Below are 17,719 nucleotides of genomic sequence, written 5' to 3' on the forward strand. Positions count from 1 at the left end.
CGCTGGCCCAGAGCCGCTCGCACCCGAATGTGCATCTCGTCGCCCCTCGATTGAGGCTGCGTTTTTATCGCCAGGGCCAGGCAGGACTCGAGCCCGGCATCGCCTGGCAAAGAGAACCCGCCGGACCTTCAGCGGCCGGAGTTCGCTGGCGTCTCCTCAAAACCCGCAGCGGGACTCGCTCCAGGGCTGCAACCAGAAGGAAGGCGCGCCCGCGCACACCCCACGACTTGCAAACCGCGCCAAGTCTTCCTCCGCTCCGCCACAAAACCGCCTCCGGGCTTGTTCGCTGCCAGCCAATAGACGGGTTCAGGGGCATGTCCGACGGAGCAACCAGCCAATCGCACGTGGAGGAGGCCGGGCCGAGTGTTCCACCCTTACCGCCGCGGGAGAAGCGGCATGGCTGAGTTGCGCTTGGCGGCGCGGGCAGGAGGCAGCTGAGCAGGTGGCGTCGGAGAACGGGATGGCTCCGCAGCAGAAGTCCAGCGTGGAATTGGTCCCGCACCGGCCGCCCTCTTCGGCCACGCGGCTCTTCACCTGGGACGAAATCCAGGCCCACACCAAGCAAGGAGCCCCGGAGCGAGAGAATTGGCTGGTGGTCGGCAGGAAAGTGTACGACGTCCGCAGCTTCTGCCAGAGACACCCCGGGGGCTCCCGGATCCTCATGAGCCACTTTGGGGAGGACGTGACGGTGAGATGCGGGTTGGGGGTCGTGTGAAAAGTGTGAAGGAGGTGATGGAGGAGAGATAACTAAGCTGCCCCGTGAAATTGCATGTCAGTCGGTCCCGCATTCCTCTGTTCTGCTCTGTTCTGAATCTGAGCGCCTCAGATTAAGGTCTGGGGGACATAGGTCTGAGGGAACGGCTGATAGTCCGTTCGTCGATAAATAACAGTATGGTATGGTAATAAATCATTTAGGAGTCAATTCTCTAGTAACCTAATTAAAGTACTATCCCGTTAGCAGTAAATTCCTTAGTCAAGGCACTGTAATTAAAAATTATCCCAGTTTCATGCTGAGGAGAAATCAGTCCTAAATCCTACTATGCATCCTTGTAACATAGAAAAACACAGATTATACGTAATATATATATCATTTTGAACTTTTAAAATGACTTCTCACCTGATGCAAAAGTTGCAGATACAGTGAAAATAATGTGAGGTCATAAGCATAAATTGTTGTAAATGCCTAGAATATTATATTTATGAATAAATTGATAGGCTGCCAAAGCTGTACATTTTTCCTGAGGGTGATTGTATAATCGAAACATACTCCTGACCTCAAAGTCAGCAGCTCTGTTGAACCAATGTTTCCCTCAAGATGCAAAGATCCATCTTTGCAGCCCTTTTAAAGGGCATCATCTCAGTATCTCCCATTTTAGTCAAAGATTTAATATAAAATATGAATCTGCCTTTAGACTGCACTGTTTGCTTAAATCTGCCCACTAGTTGAGCAGTAATGTGAGAATTCTGTTTGGGAGTTGTCGTTTAGATCTAGGCATACTTGGTTTTCCGTTGTCCCATGATGTCTGCTGATATTCGCTACTGATGTGGATGAGGTTGGTTTAACAGGGAGCAGATGGTCCTCAGATTGCATTTTTATGAGGAGAGGATTGCTTGCCTGCAATGCTGCTGAGATAAAGACATGGCAGACTGCCTATAAAGGAGAACTTTTGTGGCCCCATAATGAGTGGGTGTTGGCCACACTGCTGTCACCCTCCAGATGTGGTGGACTCCTAACTCCCTTCAGCCTTACTCACTTTGGCCAGGGATGCTGAGCTGCAGCATCTGAACATCTGAAGTGCAACACATTCTATAGCATTTTAGGGCTAGAGGAAGCTCTTTTGCTCTGCTGAAAATGAGTCCTGGAACAATGCTGCAAATTGTAGTTCTGAGCAATGCATGTTGTTTCAAAGGACATGATCCTAATGATCCTGGAGCAAGCTAACATGAAATTAGGTATTTTCTCTTTTCCTTGTCAAAAACCTAGAGTTCAGCAGCCTTGTAATTTACTCTTAATTTGTGGTTGGGTTGTGTCCAACAGGATCTAGAAATTCAACTTGAAGTAATCTCCCTGCATAAAGCACGCACCAAAGCTCCCTGAAGTGTTAACAAATTTTGCAAAACCAAAATAATGGACAATTTCCTAACTTTCAACAACGCCCCCTAAAGCAGCTGCCTTCCTCGCCCTCTCTAACAATAGGCTCCCACGTCACCATTCTTCACAGCAGCAGTGGCTGCTCAGCACTTAAAATGCTCTGCAAATTAATCCTGCCACAAGCACAATCCAGTTTGTTCTCTCTACCTCCCCTGTACCCCCTTGACTACCACATTCCAGAAATTATTTCAAGGAAGAATCCAAATGGTTCCTAATGCCAAAGTTTTCTCAAGCTACATCAGCCAGGTTTTGAGAACCACAGACTTACTAGAAAGGTTTTTTTTTAAGCCCAAACAACAACTTTGTATAGAATTGTTTTTTATTTATTTGCTTTAGTTCCAACCCCTGTCCCCTCCCTAAAATAATCTGTCGGTTAGTCAGAGCACCCACTGGCCTCCACCAAACCTGTGGAGGTGTTTCCCAAGCCACTTCCAAAGTTTTTTCTTTTTGTTGTGGCAAGCACTGACTTGTAAGAACTCATTTTTCTATAAGGAAGTGTGAGACTATCAAAGGCTGCATACACACCATACATTTAAAGCCCCGCACCCCCCAAAATCCTGGAAACAGTACTTTGTTCAGGGTACTGGGAATTGTAGCTCTGTGAGGGCTAAACTACAGTTTCCAGGATCCTTTGGGGGTGGGGGAGTGCTTCAAATGTCTGGTTTATAAGCTGCATTAAGCCTCTCGCAAAGGGCTTTCTCCCTTTCATTCCCTGCTACCTTCTGCTTTTTTCATTTCTGAGTTTGGGTTTAAGGGGAATATGGGCATGGTTCCCATTGAAATCGATGGGACTTGCGTTCCACTAACTTAGGGACTCCAGCCAACCATATGCCTCCTCTGGAAAAATTACCATATTTTTCGCCCTATAAGGTGCACCGGCCCATAGGGCGCATCTAGGTTTTTTTTGGGGGGGGAAATAAAGGGGAAAAAATGATTTCCCCACCCAGGCGCGGGCTTCCCTCAACCCCAGCCCCCAGAACAGGCAGCTCTCTGCAACCCTCGGGAGACAGCGCGCCTTCCCGCCTCTCGCACTCCAGGCTTGCGCACCGACCCCTCTCGCTCTCCAGGGTTCAGCGAAAGCCTGCATTCGCCCCATAGGACGCACACACATTTCCCCTTCATTTTTGGAGGGGGAAAAGTGCGTCCTATAGGGTGAAAAATACTGCTCAACAGTGAAACGGACTCCGTGGAAGGTGGTGGGCTCTCATTCTCTGGAGATTTTTAGGCAGAGGTTGGATGGCCATCTGTCATGGATGCTTTAGCATTGCAGGGGGTTGGACTAGATGATTCTCAGAGTCCTTTCCAAACTCTCCAATTCTGTGATTCTGTGTGGCCTTTTACAATCTGAGACCTACCAAGGAGGCCCTCTCAGTGATTCCATCTGTGCATCAGGCCCAGGCTGTGAAGACATGAAGATTATTGGGGGTTGCTCCTCAATTATGGGATCCCTTCCCACTTCAGGCATGCCAGAGTAAGCTTGAGCACCTTCTTTGAGTGTTGCAAGAGCTACTTGTATCTTGGGGCTGGCTTGGGAGCACATGGTCTTGTCAAAAAAGAGGTTGTATTCCATATTATTATTTTTGCCTTGGTTGCCCCCAAAGAATCCTGGGGACTGGGAGGGTGCTGGAAGTTTTAGGAAATCTATATTCCCCTCACAGAACTGCAATTACCAGGGTAGTTTAATAAGTGGTGTTTGTGTGTGAAGCACGCAAGCCTGAATCTTATGCTGGCTTATTCCTGTAATAGCTATTCAAGCCCTCCAAGTTGCCTAATGCGTTTAGACTACAAAATAGTCTTCATTAGATGTAATGATCACCTACCTCCTGAAAAAGGAGTTTCTTTTCCCTTGAAAAAACCTTTATGAACTTCACCTCTGTTTGTTGCTTTGAATATTGCTGTGGATCAGGAACGCCCTCCCTTTTCAATTAGCAATTGCACCCTGCATTAACTATGGTGTTGCTTGAGGCAAAACAGTAAATGTTGCCACCGTCTCCTCTGCCACCGCAGCCTGATGAAACCGGAGGCACAGGTTCCTGGGGCCCTGGGTGCCTAAGCACCCACGAAATTTCTCACAAAGGGGCCAGGCACCCACAAATTTCGGTGCCAGGGCCATGCACATTGCATGGCACCCATGGCCCCTGGCACCAACGGTTGCGGAGCCACGTTGGCACTCCTGACTGGAGCAGCAGCCTCAGGAAGCCCTGGCATGCTGAAGCTGGCAGTGGAGAAAGAAGGAGGCTAGAGAGGAGCAGGCCCGCTCTTCCCAGGTGGCGCATAGGCGACATGCGCTGGATCTCCTGCCCCTCTCAGCTGTCCCTAGTCTGCTACCTGAGGTGACTGCTAATGAACAGACTGGTTCTGAATCTGTACCTTCAGGGCTGCAGGTCAGGAGCAGAAGAATTATAGGCAATTCCTGCCAGGAGATTCTCATTGTAGGCCACAATCCTCGAGTCCTGGGATATCTGGTGACACGAGGGGGCCAATCTGTGATGTTCCCAGCTGCTGTAAAAACAGCCCCTCTGACTTCCCACAATCTGAGCAACTGGTTGCTGAGGGAGGCTGTGCCATTGTTTTCTGCTTACCTGCCCCAGCCTGCCTTTGCCGATCTTGAAAATGCTGGTTTGAATGAAACGGAGCCAGTGAAAATCATATGTACATGAATTGTTGGGTGAGGGTGGCATTTGTCTATGCATATCATTTCTTGATTAATATTCTGATTATCTCTGTTGATCAGCAATACATCTTCTGTGTCAGATAAGAAATCATAGTGTTTACACAAGCTTTTGAAACATCTTGCACATAGGTTCCCGTTTTTGATTTGCAAAGCAGAAAGAGAGGGGTACATTGCTCAAGTATTTCCCATGACCGCTGATGGAATAAGTGCTAGGAGTGAGCCCACACACCTTTGACTATGTCTGCAAATCCTTTTGGCCCCCACCCCACAACCTTTGATCATTTACCTTAATTAGAGGCAACGTGCTCTTGATGTATTTAATTGCTGCAGTGTCATAACTCACCATTACCATTACAAACCGAAAAATATGTAGGGATTTCCATTTAACCTCTAGCAAAGTGCAGTTGCTGCAGTTGAAACAAACCCTATGACTGTTTCCAGACTGATGGTTTCTGTCACTACCCTGTCATCTTTCTATGTCCCATCCACACAAGGAGGAAGTGTGACAGAACTGCTGTGTGTGGGGTCTTTTGAAGCTTGGCATACATTCACTATAACACTTGAGGTGGCTGCCATTTTATGACACCCATTAGTTTTAGAAAAAATATTGTAATTATTACATAAGTCTCTCTCTCTCTCTCTCTCTCTCTCTCTCTCTCTCTCTCTCTGTGTGTGTGTGTGTGTGTGTGTGTGTGTGTAGAGTACTAAAGATTTATATCACCATAATGTTTATAGTATAGCACAAAATACGATAATAGTGTTATACTTTTATAACACTATACTACAATCCTAATTTTTAAAAAATTCTGGTTACTGGTGTTTTAGCAACTTGGTTAATGGTGGTGATAAGAGACTTAAGATTTTATTTCTCTCCCCCCCCCCCAAGGGAAAATAGAATATAATGATGGTGTTGGAGCACTACAACTCTTTCATTAGTTTAAAAAGAAGATATCCAGAAAATATTTTAATGATAATTAAAAGATATAAAAAATAGTGTCACAAATTGATGCTCACCACAAATGTTCTAATGAATGTGTGCTGAACTCTTTCCTGGTTCATTGCTATCCATGTCAAAACCTCCACATTTTTTAAAAAGATGAAAGAATGGTGATAAAGGTGTCTTACACCTGTGGAGATTGCAGTGGTCTTCTGATGGAAACCAGCCATTCTGGTCTGAGAAAGATGGAAGAACTAAAGGGGAAATGTAGGGTGACAATGATTGGATGGTTTTATTTTTTTACATTTTTAATATTTATATGCTGCTTTCTAATGCAAAGCCCAGCATGGTGTCATGTCAATGTCCCATAAAAAGTAGCTGAAAGGATCAGGGCAAAATGCCACATATAGAAACAGAGCCTCCCAATGTCATTGTTGGAATTCTGCCCAGCCATACATTTGCGGTATCTCCAGACTGCCCTATTCCTTCCCATAAGTTCAACTCTAGTTCTTTTAGCGTCTCTTTCGCCTGCTCATATTTGCAGATGCTCATTAACTGCATTCAAATGATAGGTTCATGCATACCTTGCCTGATAGCTGTCATCGTTCACAAGTTTTGCAATGAATTGCTATCCCCAAAGGGAGATTATTCACCCGAAACACCCACCTTGAAGCTGCATCTTCATCTTTTTTGGGGGGGGGGGAATGTGGAAAAGTGGAAATCCCTGCTTTGCCCCCTTCCAGTTTTTCACACCTGCGTAACGACAGAACTTGAAACGCACTGTGACAAATTTCTTTTGCACAACAAGATGTTTACTGATATTTCGAAATGACTGAGACTTCAATAAAAGCAAACGGTAACCTAGAGCTATTTATACATGCTATTGCGCATGAAACTCAACTGCGCAATCCTATGCCTGTCTATTCAGAGGTTAGTTCTCATAGGGTGGAGTGCTTTCCCTTGGGAGGCCTGCGCTGCACCCAGCTTCTTACTACTTTGCCGCCAGGCAAATACATTTTTGTTTTCCTGGGCATTTGGGCGCCAGTGATATGGTATTGTATTGTTAAATTCATTTTATTTAGTACAATTTATTAAAAGTAATTGCACATTTGTTTTGTACAGTTACTTTATATTGTTTAATGTGTGTAAATTGCTTCAGGATTTTCAGTGGGAAGCAATCTGTAAGTGCTGGCCCATTAGAGCAGCTAGTGCACTGGCCTACCAGTCTAAGTCTGCCCCCAGCCAGTTGCCCCCAGCCTGCCTTTCTTTCCTGCAGCTGGTCCAGGTTTGTCAACTTCCTCCTCTTCCTCCTCCATTTCTGTTGTCCTTGTAGAACTCTGCGGGGAAAAGAATGGGAGCAAAGCTAGAATGTGTTGGCTCTGCTGAGCTAAATGGACCAAGGATCTCATAGAATCATAGAGTTGGAAGGGACCTGAGGATCATCTAGTCCAACCCCCTGCAATGCAGGAATATACAGTTGTTCCATTGGGGATCAAACCTGCAACCTTGGTGTTATCAGCACCATGTTCTAACCAACTGAATCAGACCACCAGTGTAAGAGAGCTTCCTTTGTTTTACTTCCGTCAACTTTCTGCTGTTTCATGATTGAGTCTCCTTTGACTGCGTGTGTGTATCTGTGTCTTGTAGGCTCGTGTATTCCAACTCCCTGCTCAGTGCAGGACGTCCAGAGCTAGGGCATCCTCAACAGATGGTTGAGGATGAGCTCAATACACACCACCCGTCTGCCAGTTACCCCACAAATTCCTCATCTGTTGTTTTACTTTTGATAAACCCGCACGTTCCTTTAAGAGGAACATTGCCAGAGAAATTGGGGGGCTGGTAGTAGCACCGGGGAGAAGGGCACACAGTGGCCTCACTCAATATTTCCTGGTATTGGTTTTGCCTTCCCTTCTTTTCCCCCTGTGGACTTGTAGGATGCCTTTGAAGCGTTCCATGTCGACAAGTCATTGGTGAAGAAGTATTTGAACCCGCTGCTGATTGGGGAGTTGGCACCAGATCAATCCAGTTTGGGACCCAGCAAAAATGTAAGTCTCTCTTAACCCCTGGATGTGAGATGTGAACCCAAGAAGAAGTAAGGTTTCCCTCCATACATGTTATGTGCATTCTGGAGTGCTTAAAGGAGGATGCCATGCGCTGGTCTGAACCTGTAAATGGTGGCAACGGGCTGATAGAAGGGGAGAAGCCCTGAGCAGAATTAGACATTAAAACTCTGGTCACACCCTCCCCTTGCTGCTCCTAAGAGCACAGGCTACTCCAACATTTCCTAGAGTAGAGGCAGCTGTCATTTTTAAATTTCTTCTTCACAGGAATCACTCATCATGGACTTCCGTGAGCTGCGCACCACTATAGAGAAGATGGGACTCCTGAAGCCCAACACTTACTTTTTCATGGCAGTGTTCCTTCACATCCTGCTCTTGGATGCTGCGTCCTGGCTCAACTTCTTGTATTTTGGAACCTCTCTACTGCCCTTCACTGTCTCTGTGGCACTTTGCACAATGTCCCACGTAAGTTGTCTTGCTCCGTGAATAAAGCCAAAGGCTGACCTTCTGTTCTAAGCACCTGAAACCAGCTTCCTTGGTCATCTTCTACTACCCTGGTGAAGCCAGTGCTCATTCTGGAGGTCATCTTTATCACTGGGATTTTTGTCACTCCCAGCGTTAATGGGTGCAATGCCAGTCCTTTGCAGTGAGACGTTTGTTTATCCTCGGTGATTTATGAGTTGTATGGGTATTATTCAGAAATTCATGCCTGCATTTACCCATGTAGTATGCATGGCACACAGATTACTCAAGAGCTACCACATGCAATGACATGATGGCTTCTTTTGAATTAAATGATGCAGAAGGGACCCCAAAAGCCGTTCAAATGATAGGCAGGCCATTGTTCTAAGCAATCTCCTTTGCCTTCCAGATCCAGGCTTCATGGTTCCAACATGATTTGGGGCACCTTTCCGTCTTCCAGAAGCCCAAGTGGAACCACCTGCTTCACAAATTTGTGATGTGCCATCTTCTTGTAAGTGCTTGTTTTTGAAAACTTTTATTTTTTTGAGAGGGGTGGGAAGGGTAAGAGATCTGGATTGATTATCTGAAAATCAAGCTACCATATTTTTGGACAATGTGCATAATACACTAAAAGGTGTATGGGGGGGGGGGAAACATTCTAGTTCTTTGTGGATTTTTGTTCCCAAAAGCCTTCCCACAACCCTCCCATTGCATGGTGGGTGCATATATATACTACAAACAAATCAGTTATATACCAGAGGAACTGTCTTGGCTTCCCCTAAAGCTGGGATGGGGAACTTTTGGCCTTCAGCTGTTACTGGGCTACCACTGCCCCCTTCCCTGACCATTGGCTGTGCTGGCTGGAACTCAGGGGAATTGCAGTTCCAACAGCATCAGAAGGACCACACGTTCCTCACTGCTGCCTAAATGAACCCTGTGTGCTGCAGCAAAGGTGCCTAGAATCCTCTTATTAGTCTCCCTGCTCCCCTCGACAGGACCAGAGTTCCTAGGACTTCTTACGAAGAGGGACTGACTCTTAATGTGGCCTAAATCTGTCAGTACGCCTTTCAGCCAATGTGCAGCAACTGGGCTCAATAACTGGTTCTTCCCTGACTGGGCTAGGCGACTGGAGCACTTTCAGAGGCCTTCCAATCCTGGAAAACAGATCTCAGTGCACTGGACTCACAGCTGTGCATTGTGAGCACTAGACTCATGCAGAGTATAAATAACGCGGAAGCTAGCTGTGAAGCATAACTCCTTTTATTTCTGATAGCTACTACAAACTAAAGAACTACTGGCTTGCATGAGTGTAACATCTCCCACTCAGCCATCTAGTCACTACATAGATAAGACTGTCTCCACACAGAGTCAGGCAGTCAGTCAGGAGCGGAAGAGTAGAAGAGCAGTTTCCGCCCCCTCCTTTCTCAAAACATCAGATCAGGAGATTCTTGCAATGAGAGGGGGTGAAAATATCAACAAAATCTACAGTACAGTGATCTCCTTGGTTTTTTACCTTTAGATGTGCTGTAGAATTGACTTCTTCTCTGACCTTCCTTTCAACAGGGGGCATCGGCCAACTGGTGGACTCTCCTGCACTCACAACACCACGCAAAACCCAATTGCCACAGCAAGGACCCGGACATCGACATGCACCCTGCCTTGTTTGCTTTGGGGAAGACCCTCTCTGTGGAGGCAAGTTTCATGTTGCTTTCATGCCCTTCAGAAAACAATGAATGCTTCCTATTTGTTCCTATGCGCTACCTATTTGTAGTGTAGCTGTATGTGTGGTCGCCAGATTTCTACCTTAAAAAAAACCCACACCAACAAATAATACATGCCACTTAATATTTTGGGGTGGGGTTGGGAATCCAGGGAACTAAATTTATGTTGACTGGCAAGAAGTCTATGTAATAATGATATGGTTGCGTTCAGGGAAGTGGCAAGGTGCCTGTATGACTGGGATGGGGAACTTGTGGCCATTCACATGTTGTTGGACTCCAGCTCTCATCAGCCCCAGTCAATATGGCCAATGGCAATGAAAATTACAGGACGGCAACATACGAGGAGTTTCAGGCTCCCCCTTCTGTAGGGCCATTTTTATCAAAATGTGACCTGATTTGCTTTCACAGCTTGGGGTAAAGAAGACAAAGTATATGCCTTACAACCACCAGCACAAGTACTTCTCCTTCAGTAAGTGTTGCTGTTGTTGTTTGAATTTATATACCACCCTATACCCAGCGGTCTCAGGGCGGTTCATAGAAAAGATCACAATATATAAAATAAAAACAATAACCCAGTAACACGCCCCCCTAAAAGAGCCACATTTTAAAAGGGTATCGGGATGTCAATCAGGTCAACCAAGGCCTGGTTAAAAAGGAATGTTTTTTGCCTGGCGCCTAAAGGTGTAAAATGAAGGCGCCAGGTGAACTTCCCTGGGGAGAGCATTCCACAGACTGGGATCCACTGCAGAGAAGGCCTGTTCTCATGTTGCCACCTTCCGGACCTCTTGAGGAGGAGGAGGCAAACGAAGGAGGGCCTCAGAAGATAATTCAGGGTCTGGGTAGGTTCATATGGAAGTAGGACTAACTTTCTGCAATGCCATGGGAGTTAGTGGAGTCCGTTGGCTTATGGTGAATTATAATGGTACCATTGTAGTCATGGGTACATGATAGTGTGTAGCAGCTACATCTGCAAAAACCCTGTGCCCAGCAGGTGGACAGTGCTGTGCACCTCTGTTCTACTTAAACCGTCACTCCACAGCATTCTCATATTCCCTGTTGATAGAGGTTCCTGCCAGAGCAGTGTTTCACCTCTGTAATGTGTATTTGCATGACATACCTGGACCCTAACACCTTGAAGGCCACCATTATGCTACAGTGGAGCTTGGAAGCACAGGACAGAGTGTAGGGGAATCCCTGTGCCAGAGCAAGGGAATGAGTTCGTCTTCCCAGTTAATAGGATCATATGGTTGGATCCAGGCTAAATTAATGGTGGCTTAGTTCCATTCAAATCAGTGGGACAAGTTAGTATTGACTCAGTTTAAGCCGCTTTGATCTCTGCGAGAACCGTTAGTCCAGATCCAGCCCGCAGTCCATAATATCCTGTACCCTGTTACTTTTAACTGTAGTAAAACTTAAGGCATTCTTCAGTAGTTACACCTAAATTATCCGCTTGCACTATCTTCTTCCCAGTACATCTGGTTTATTTTACATATTTTGTATTTTAATTATGTGGCTAAGGCATCTTTCTTTTGCTATCTTCATCAGCGTTGCCCCCACTGTTGTTCCCTACCTTCTTCCAATATCACACCTTCTACATTGCTTTCAAGAAGAATTACTGGGTGGTAAGTATTGCATTATCTGAGTTACAGATGAAGCAACAGAAGAGCCCTCACTCCTATTCCTGGCTGGCTGGCTTCTTGGGTGTTCTGAGGCATTTTGTGTTTTAATATTTTGTTGGTAGCCGCTCAGAATGGCTGGAGCATCCCAGTCAGATGAGCAGCATATAAATAAAAAAATATTATTACCATTATCTCTCAAATTATAGAGCAATCACTAATGCTAGATCCAGTCTTGGCCTTGCTTTCAATAGAAAGGAATACAAATCCCAGAGTATCTTATAAGACACTGGTCTTTCTGTTACTAACAATGTCAAGAAAGCCAATAGTCAATGGAAATCTTGCTCACATCCTTCAGTTGATTATTGGTATGGTAGACTGTGGGATCTAGCTCTCTCTGTGCATCTCACATTTCAAAGAAAAGTAAGTAGAGGAGAATCTAAATAAGATCATTTTTATGCTATTTGGTCTATACAGTGGTACCTCGGGTTACAGATGCTTCAGGTTACAGACTCTGCTAACCCAGAAATAGTACCTCGGGTTAAGAACTTTGCTTCAGGATGAGAACAGAAATTGTGCAGTGGTGGCACGGCAGCAGCAGGAGGCCCCATTAGCTAAAGTGGTACCTCAGGTTAAGAACAGTTTCAGGTTAAGAACGGACCTCCAGAACAAATTAAGTTCTTAACCCTAGGTACCACTGTACTTTTGACAACAGACCCTGTCTATATATAGACAATAGACTCCCAATAATTCAATTAAGTTTGTGGGGAGGATATATTTTAGAAGATTGGGATAAAGAGATATCTCAATGCCTTGGATTGTGATTATAAAAGGATACATTGCATGAATTAATGTAGGGTATTATCTTCCCTTTCCTTCCCCTCCATTCCATCTATTCTCATTCTCCTTTGTTTTCTTTTTGTATCAATATTTTTTATGATGTTTGTATTTCATCTATATTTATCTTTATTTTAAAAATTGATAAAGTTTCTTTAAACAAAAAAAAAGCAGTTTCTGCTGAACATTGGTTAAATGACATTATGTTATGTTAGCTTGAGTACTTCAATCACAGTCTTGTTTCAACCACAAGGCCTATCAGCAAAACTTTCTGTTGCACCTCTGGGGTAAAGGATCGTAGGGGACAATAACAATGTGAACTAAGCTTTCTCCATTCTGACAGCTTCTTCCTTTTGTTAGGATATTGCCTGCATGCTGAGCTTCTTCATCCGATTCTTCATCGTCTACGGGTGTTTTCTAGAAATAAAGAGTCTTCTTATCTTCTTCTTTTTGGTCAGGTATTGTACAGCACAAAACCCCTCCCGATTCAACTAAATTTACCCAAAGCTGCAATGGGACTTGAGCTTGCGTTGGCTGACTTATCCTTTTAGTTGAATTGGACTTCACCATGACCAATTTTAGCTGGCTTGGTTGGCCATCTATATTTCTGTGGTGGAAAGCCCCAAAATTCAACCCTTGGTGGACTTCAGTCCTACAAGAAGTCTGCAAAATAGCAAGACAGGTATTAGAAGCATCCACAGAACCGGTGTTGGAGAAATTCAAAAAGAGGTTCCTAGACAGGAGGTATCCTTCCCAGGCACCCAAGATAAGGATGCAGGCTCCAAGTGAAAAGATAGGCCTTTATTGAAATACAAATGTGCACAGGATGCTCCTTATTTTTGAAGCTGTCCCTATGTGCACTGAGGCCACAAGGCAAGCCAAACAAACATACGACACACACCCCCAACCCTTTTGTTTTGTATACAGGCAACTCTGAATTTATGTTCCAAGGCACTGTGGGTTTAAGTGAAATTGCATACATTTGAAACACCATTGAAAAAGCCTGCAAACACCTTGTTTTATTGAATACTATGTTTCCTATCTGGTCCTTTGATTAAAATGAATTTTCAATGTTGGCTGTAAGTTACTGTACTTTTCTAAAAGAAATGGTTTTCTCTACAAGTAAAAAGTTAAATACTGAGACTCTGAGAGAGCTTAGTAAGCTCAGCCCAACATTTAAAATAGCCAAGGAGGCCAGCAGGGCTGATTGGATTCCATTCCTCTGGCGATGAACCCTTTTCTGTGTCTGACTGTGCCTTACTGGGGTTATTTTGGAGGGCGGGGTCAGGAAGTTCTGCTTGCAATGTTTTCTGCTGAGTTGCTCACATTATCTGCTGAAGATTGTCTTTCCTAAAAATGACAGAATGGGAAGAGAGTTCAGAGCTGCATTGCAATTATGAGCTGAGCAGAGATGGGAAAGGTTTGCTTGCTGCTATGGGACCGTCTATTCACTTTTAGTTTTTTCTGCTTGTGGCTTTATAAATAAAATAATGTGAAAGCCACCTTTTCAGTTCAGTTTGAAAATACAAAAAAATGAGTGTGATGTTTTCAGGGAGTCAGATTTTTGTGCAAGACACCAGATTTCACACAAGGCTTTTTTTAAAAAAAGCATTTCCCCAATATGATTGGATTAGTGAATTACGCTTTCTACTGTATTACTACTCTTTTTCCCCATGCAGGATGTTGGAAAGCTCCTGGTTTGTCTGGGTCTCCCAAATGAATCACATACCCATGACTATAGATTATGACAAGAACTTGGACTGGGTGTCCATCCAGGTAATTATTTTTTTTTACTCTAGCAACTGTATGGCTATACATGGGACTGCTCTATATCCTCTCAAAAGATCATTCTGGGTTCTAATTCAAGTTGACCAAGATGCTGCCCTGGATGTTTATGAGGAAACTGGAGGAAAAGCAAACATGAGTTCAGATAAGGAGGCATTAGCACAGGGATGGCGTCTTGTAGCCGTTCAGATGCTGCTGGACTGTCATTAGCACTGTCCATGCTGGCTAAGGCTCATGGGAGTTGTAGTTCAACAACATCTGGTGGGGTCACAGGTTCCCCACTGCTGCTTTAGTGGACTCAACTAGACTAGGGAATCATGGGAGCTGGAGATGCAGCAAAGATGCAGTTGTTTCAGTGAGTAGACGGTAAAGAAGCAGGAGAGAGCAACAAGGAGTTAGTAGGAGTAAGTTGATTCTGGGGATGGGGAATCCGTGGTCCTTCTGGATGTCACCAGACTCTGGGCAGATTCACATCATACATTTAAAGCACATCCAATGCACATTTAAAACCCATGATTTCCCCCAAAGTATCCTGGGAACTGTAATCCTTCCTCCTTAATGACAACCTTAGCAAATGGCAGTTCTCATGAGTCTTTGGATGATGCTATATGCCTTGGATGTGCTTTAAATGTATGGTGTGGGCCTGCCCTCCAACTCCTACCAGCCTTAGCCTTCTTGGCCACTGGTCAGGAATGATGTTAGTTGTAGTCCAACAACATCTGGAGGGGTTACAGGTTCCCCATCCCTGGGCTTAGAGTATGGTTTAGGGGCAGAGGAGAGGCAGAACGAACGCTGCAAGTATTTAAGAAGCAAGCAGAAGGAAACAAAGAACGTGGAGAGTAGCTGGTAGCCAGAGGGACCAGAAAGATGCCCTTGAGAGAATGAGGAACATCTGGAGAAGATGTTCACAGAGGGTCACAGAGCAGCTTGCAATAGAAAAACACAGATATATAACATAAAAATCATTGTTGATTGTGCTGTAACAATCAAATAAGCCCTTTTTAATAAGGGGAAAAACAATGTATTAGGCTGACAGACAAATTTTTAAAATGGCTTTTCATTTCCCCCCTTCCCTGTAGAATTAGGACCCAGCTGTAGTCCTGTTTGTTTTAAAAAGCAATCCAACCTTTCCACATACTGACTGCTCACTTCAGCAAATGCTGGCGTTGCAACACTCACAAACACATTTGTGTCATTATGTTCTTATAATCAGTATTCTGTCGTCATTTGACAAGCACCCAAAATCAGAGGGTAAGCCTTCTTGGGACCAGAGCGGGGCATCTCCTTGCTCCTTCTAGGACTGAGGGTTGTAACAGTGAAAAGTGGGGAATGGGCAATATGGCAGACATGGGACACACTGTAGGCTCTTTGGTAACATGAGGATTGCAAGAATGTGGTGCTGACATCTAGTCTACTTTGCTAACTATGGGAGGGATTTGGTAGTAACTTAGGGTTGAATCCAACTTAGGGTTGAATCCAACAAGGTCGTTGCGCAAGCAAAACTTCTGCTCACACAACAGCATTTCCCTGCCCCCTTCTCCCTCTGTACCCCACTGCCAAATCTGCTCTTGAGGGTTGAGGGAGAACTCGGGGCGCATTGGGAGGGATGTGGTGGGGGGAAAGAAAGTTATTTTGCATTGAGTAGAAGTTCTTCTACTTGCACAATGACTTGGCTGAATGCAACCCATAGCCATCATACCAGGAGAGAGAGAAAGCTGTCAAGTGTTTCAGCATCCACCCACTTGTTATTTCAGCTCCAGGCGACATGTAACGTTGATCATTCCTGGTTCAACGACTGGTTTACTGGGCACTTGAATTTCCAGATTGAACACCAGTAAGTATGGACTGCAAAGAAGTGCTTTCTCTGGGTTGTATGTAGGTGAGTGAAACCCTGCTCACACAATAGGGCTTTTCTGGCTCTTACCCTACTGCCCCTTGAAAAGCAACTCCCTAGGGATGCAGGACTCTCTGGAATAGTGTGAAATGGGACGTGGTGGGAGAGGCTACACTGGGAAAGGGAACACAAGAGAAATCAGCGCGTTGCCTTGTGCAAGTAGACATGCTGAGCCAGTTGTGTGAAGCTTCTTTGATCCAAGCCAACACATCCTAGGAATGCTTTTCATGCTGTGCTCTTCTCTGTAGGAAGAACAAACGTCCAGTATGTGAAGCAATTTTTCTATTGTTCAGTTTTCTGGATGACTGCCTTGTCTATGATTTCTACACCAAATGTGATTAGCAGAACTTGAGGCAGAATTGTTTTGGTTTCCCCCACCAGTCTCTTCCCTACGATGCCCCGGCACAACTACTGGAAGGTGGTCCCTCTGGTTAAGTCTTTGTGTGCCAAACATGGCATTGAATACAAGTGCAAGCCCCTGCTGACAGCCTTTGCAGATATTTTACGGTATGTATCAAAGGAGAAATGTGGCATAAAGATACAGATGTGCAGTGGGAAGATAAGGCAGCTTACTCTCATTTTCTGCAGGGGTGGATAAACCAGTGGCATGATCAGACCGGCCAAGCAGCTTTTAGCATCCCACTGCTCCCATTAAATTTTACATGGCACTGCTTTTGCAGATATTTTGCCAAGCCACTGCTGTCGAGTCAGATGGAGAATGCTGTAATGCTTCCAGAATGCCCCAGTCTGCTCCAGTGTCTCCCAAGTTCTGACAAAACACAGGGGCACCCATTTCTGTTTCTGCAGCACCCTCAGTGGTAGAGGGCTGCCTCCCCCCGCAGAAGACACAACTGGTAGCAATTGGCAGGGGCTGGCCAGCAGCCACTGCACAAACTGCTCAACTGTTTTAAAGGAAAAGGTGCATTTCCAGAAATAACACAACAAAGTGCTTAGAAGCATCGTTTTCAGTGTTTCAGCAGCCTTTTCCCAGGCCTTCCTGAATTAGTCGTTTCTGCAGCATTTAATTCCAGTTGCTTTCATGGTTCTCAACTTTGTTTTTTATTACTTGTGGTGCTTTCTATTCCTGTACATGCCTCAGGTGTTTTTTAAATACAGGGTGATTTGTAAATTTTGCAATTAAAATAAGTAGCCACCACACCCCCTTTCACCATTCTTGCAGCTGGCTCGTCACTGGCTCATGGCCAGTTGGGGAATTGCATACAGCTCTAGTGGCGTAAAAAGGTTGACTACTGCTGAGTTATAGATTTCTGCTTTCTTGATCTTTACCCAGATTCCTGCCTCTCTATTTAACTTGATTGTATCTCGGGCATCTTACCGTTTCTTTTCCACAACACTTAATTAGTTTTCTCCCACCCCACCCTTTCTCTTACTGCAGTTCCCTGAAGGATTCTGGAGAGCTCTGGTTGGATGCCTATTTGCATAAATAAGTACTGGCTTTACAGAAAACAGATTCATTCACGATGTCTCCACAGATGCCTTATACCAGCAGATAGCCTTGAACGTTTTTCCAACTCCCAGTGTTTCATTGTTTCCTATTTATAATAAAAATTATGTCTGATA

The 17,719-nt window shown here is 44.9% G+C and overlaps 1 protein-coding gene across 1 annotated transcript; it reads left to right on the forward strand.

Annotated features, from left to right (window-relative positions):
* The first annotated feature begins 325 nt into the window (after positions 1-325).
* Positions 326-17,719, forward strand: LOC309380691 (acyl-CoA (8-3)-desaturase-like). Its single transcript, XM_081930855.1, has 12 exons — positions 326-688; positions 7,698-7,808; positions 8,091-8,288; positions 8,695-8,796; positions 9,849-9,977; positions 10,415-10,475; positions 11,552-11,628; positions 12,820-12,917; positions 14,139-14,235; positions 15,999-16,078; positions 16,520-16,645; positions 17,535-17,719. The coding sequence occupies exons 1-12, from the start codon at positions 461-463 to the stop codon at positions 17,584-17,586; spliced, it is 1,359 nt and encodes a 452-aa protein (XP_081786981.1). The 5' UTR covers positions 326-460; the 3' UTR covers positions 17,587-17,719.

This window comes from Podarcis melisellensis, assembly GCF_964234715.1.
Source record: "Podarcis melisellensis genome assembly, chromosome: 1".
Taxonomy (NCBI): domain Eukaryota; kingdom Metazoa; phylum Chordata; class Lepidosauria; order Squamata; family Lacertidae; genus Podarcis; species Podarcis melisellensis.

Excerpts from the sequence above, each read along its gene's own strand:
- LOC309380691 (XM_081930855.1), top strand. The coding sequence starts at position 461 with ATGGCTCCGCAGCAGAAGTCCAGCGTGGAATTGGTCCCGCACCGGCCG. Across the intron at positions 8,289-8,694 it reads CACTTTGCACAATGTCCCAC|ATCCAGGCTTCATGGTTCCA; the intron begins GTAAGTTGTCTT and ends TTTGCCTTCCAG. Across the intron at positions 11,629-12,819 it reads TCAAGAAGAATTACTGGGTG|GATATTGCCTGCATGCTGAG; the intron begins GTAAGTATTGCA and ends TCCTTTTGTTAG.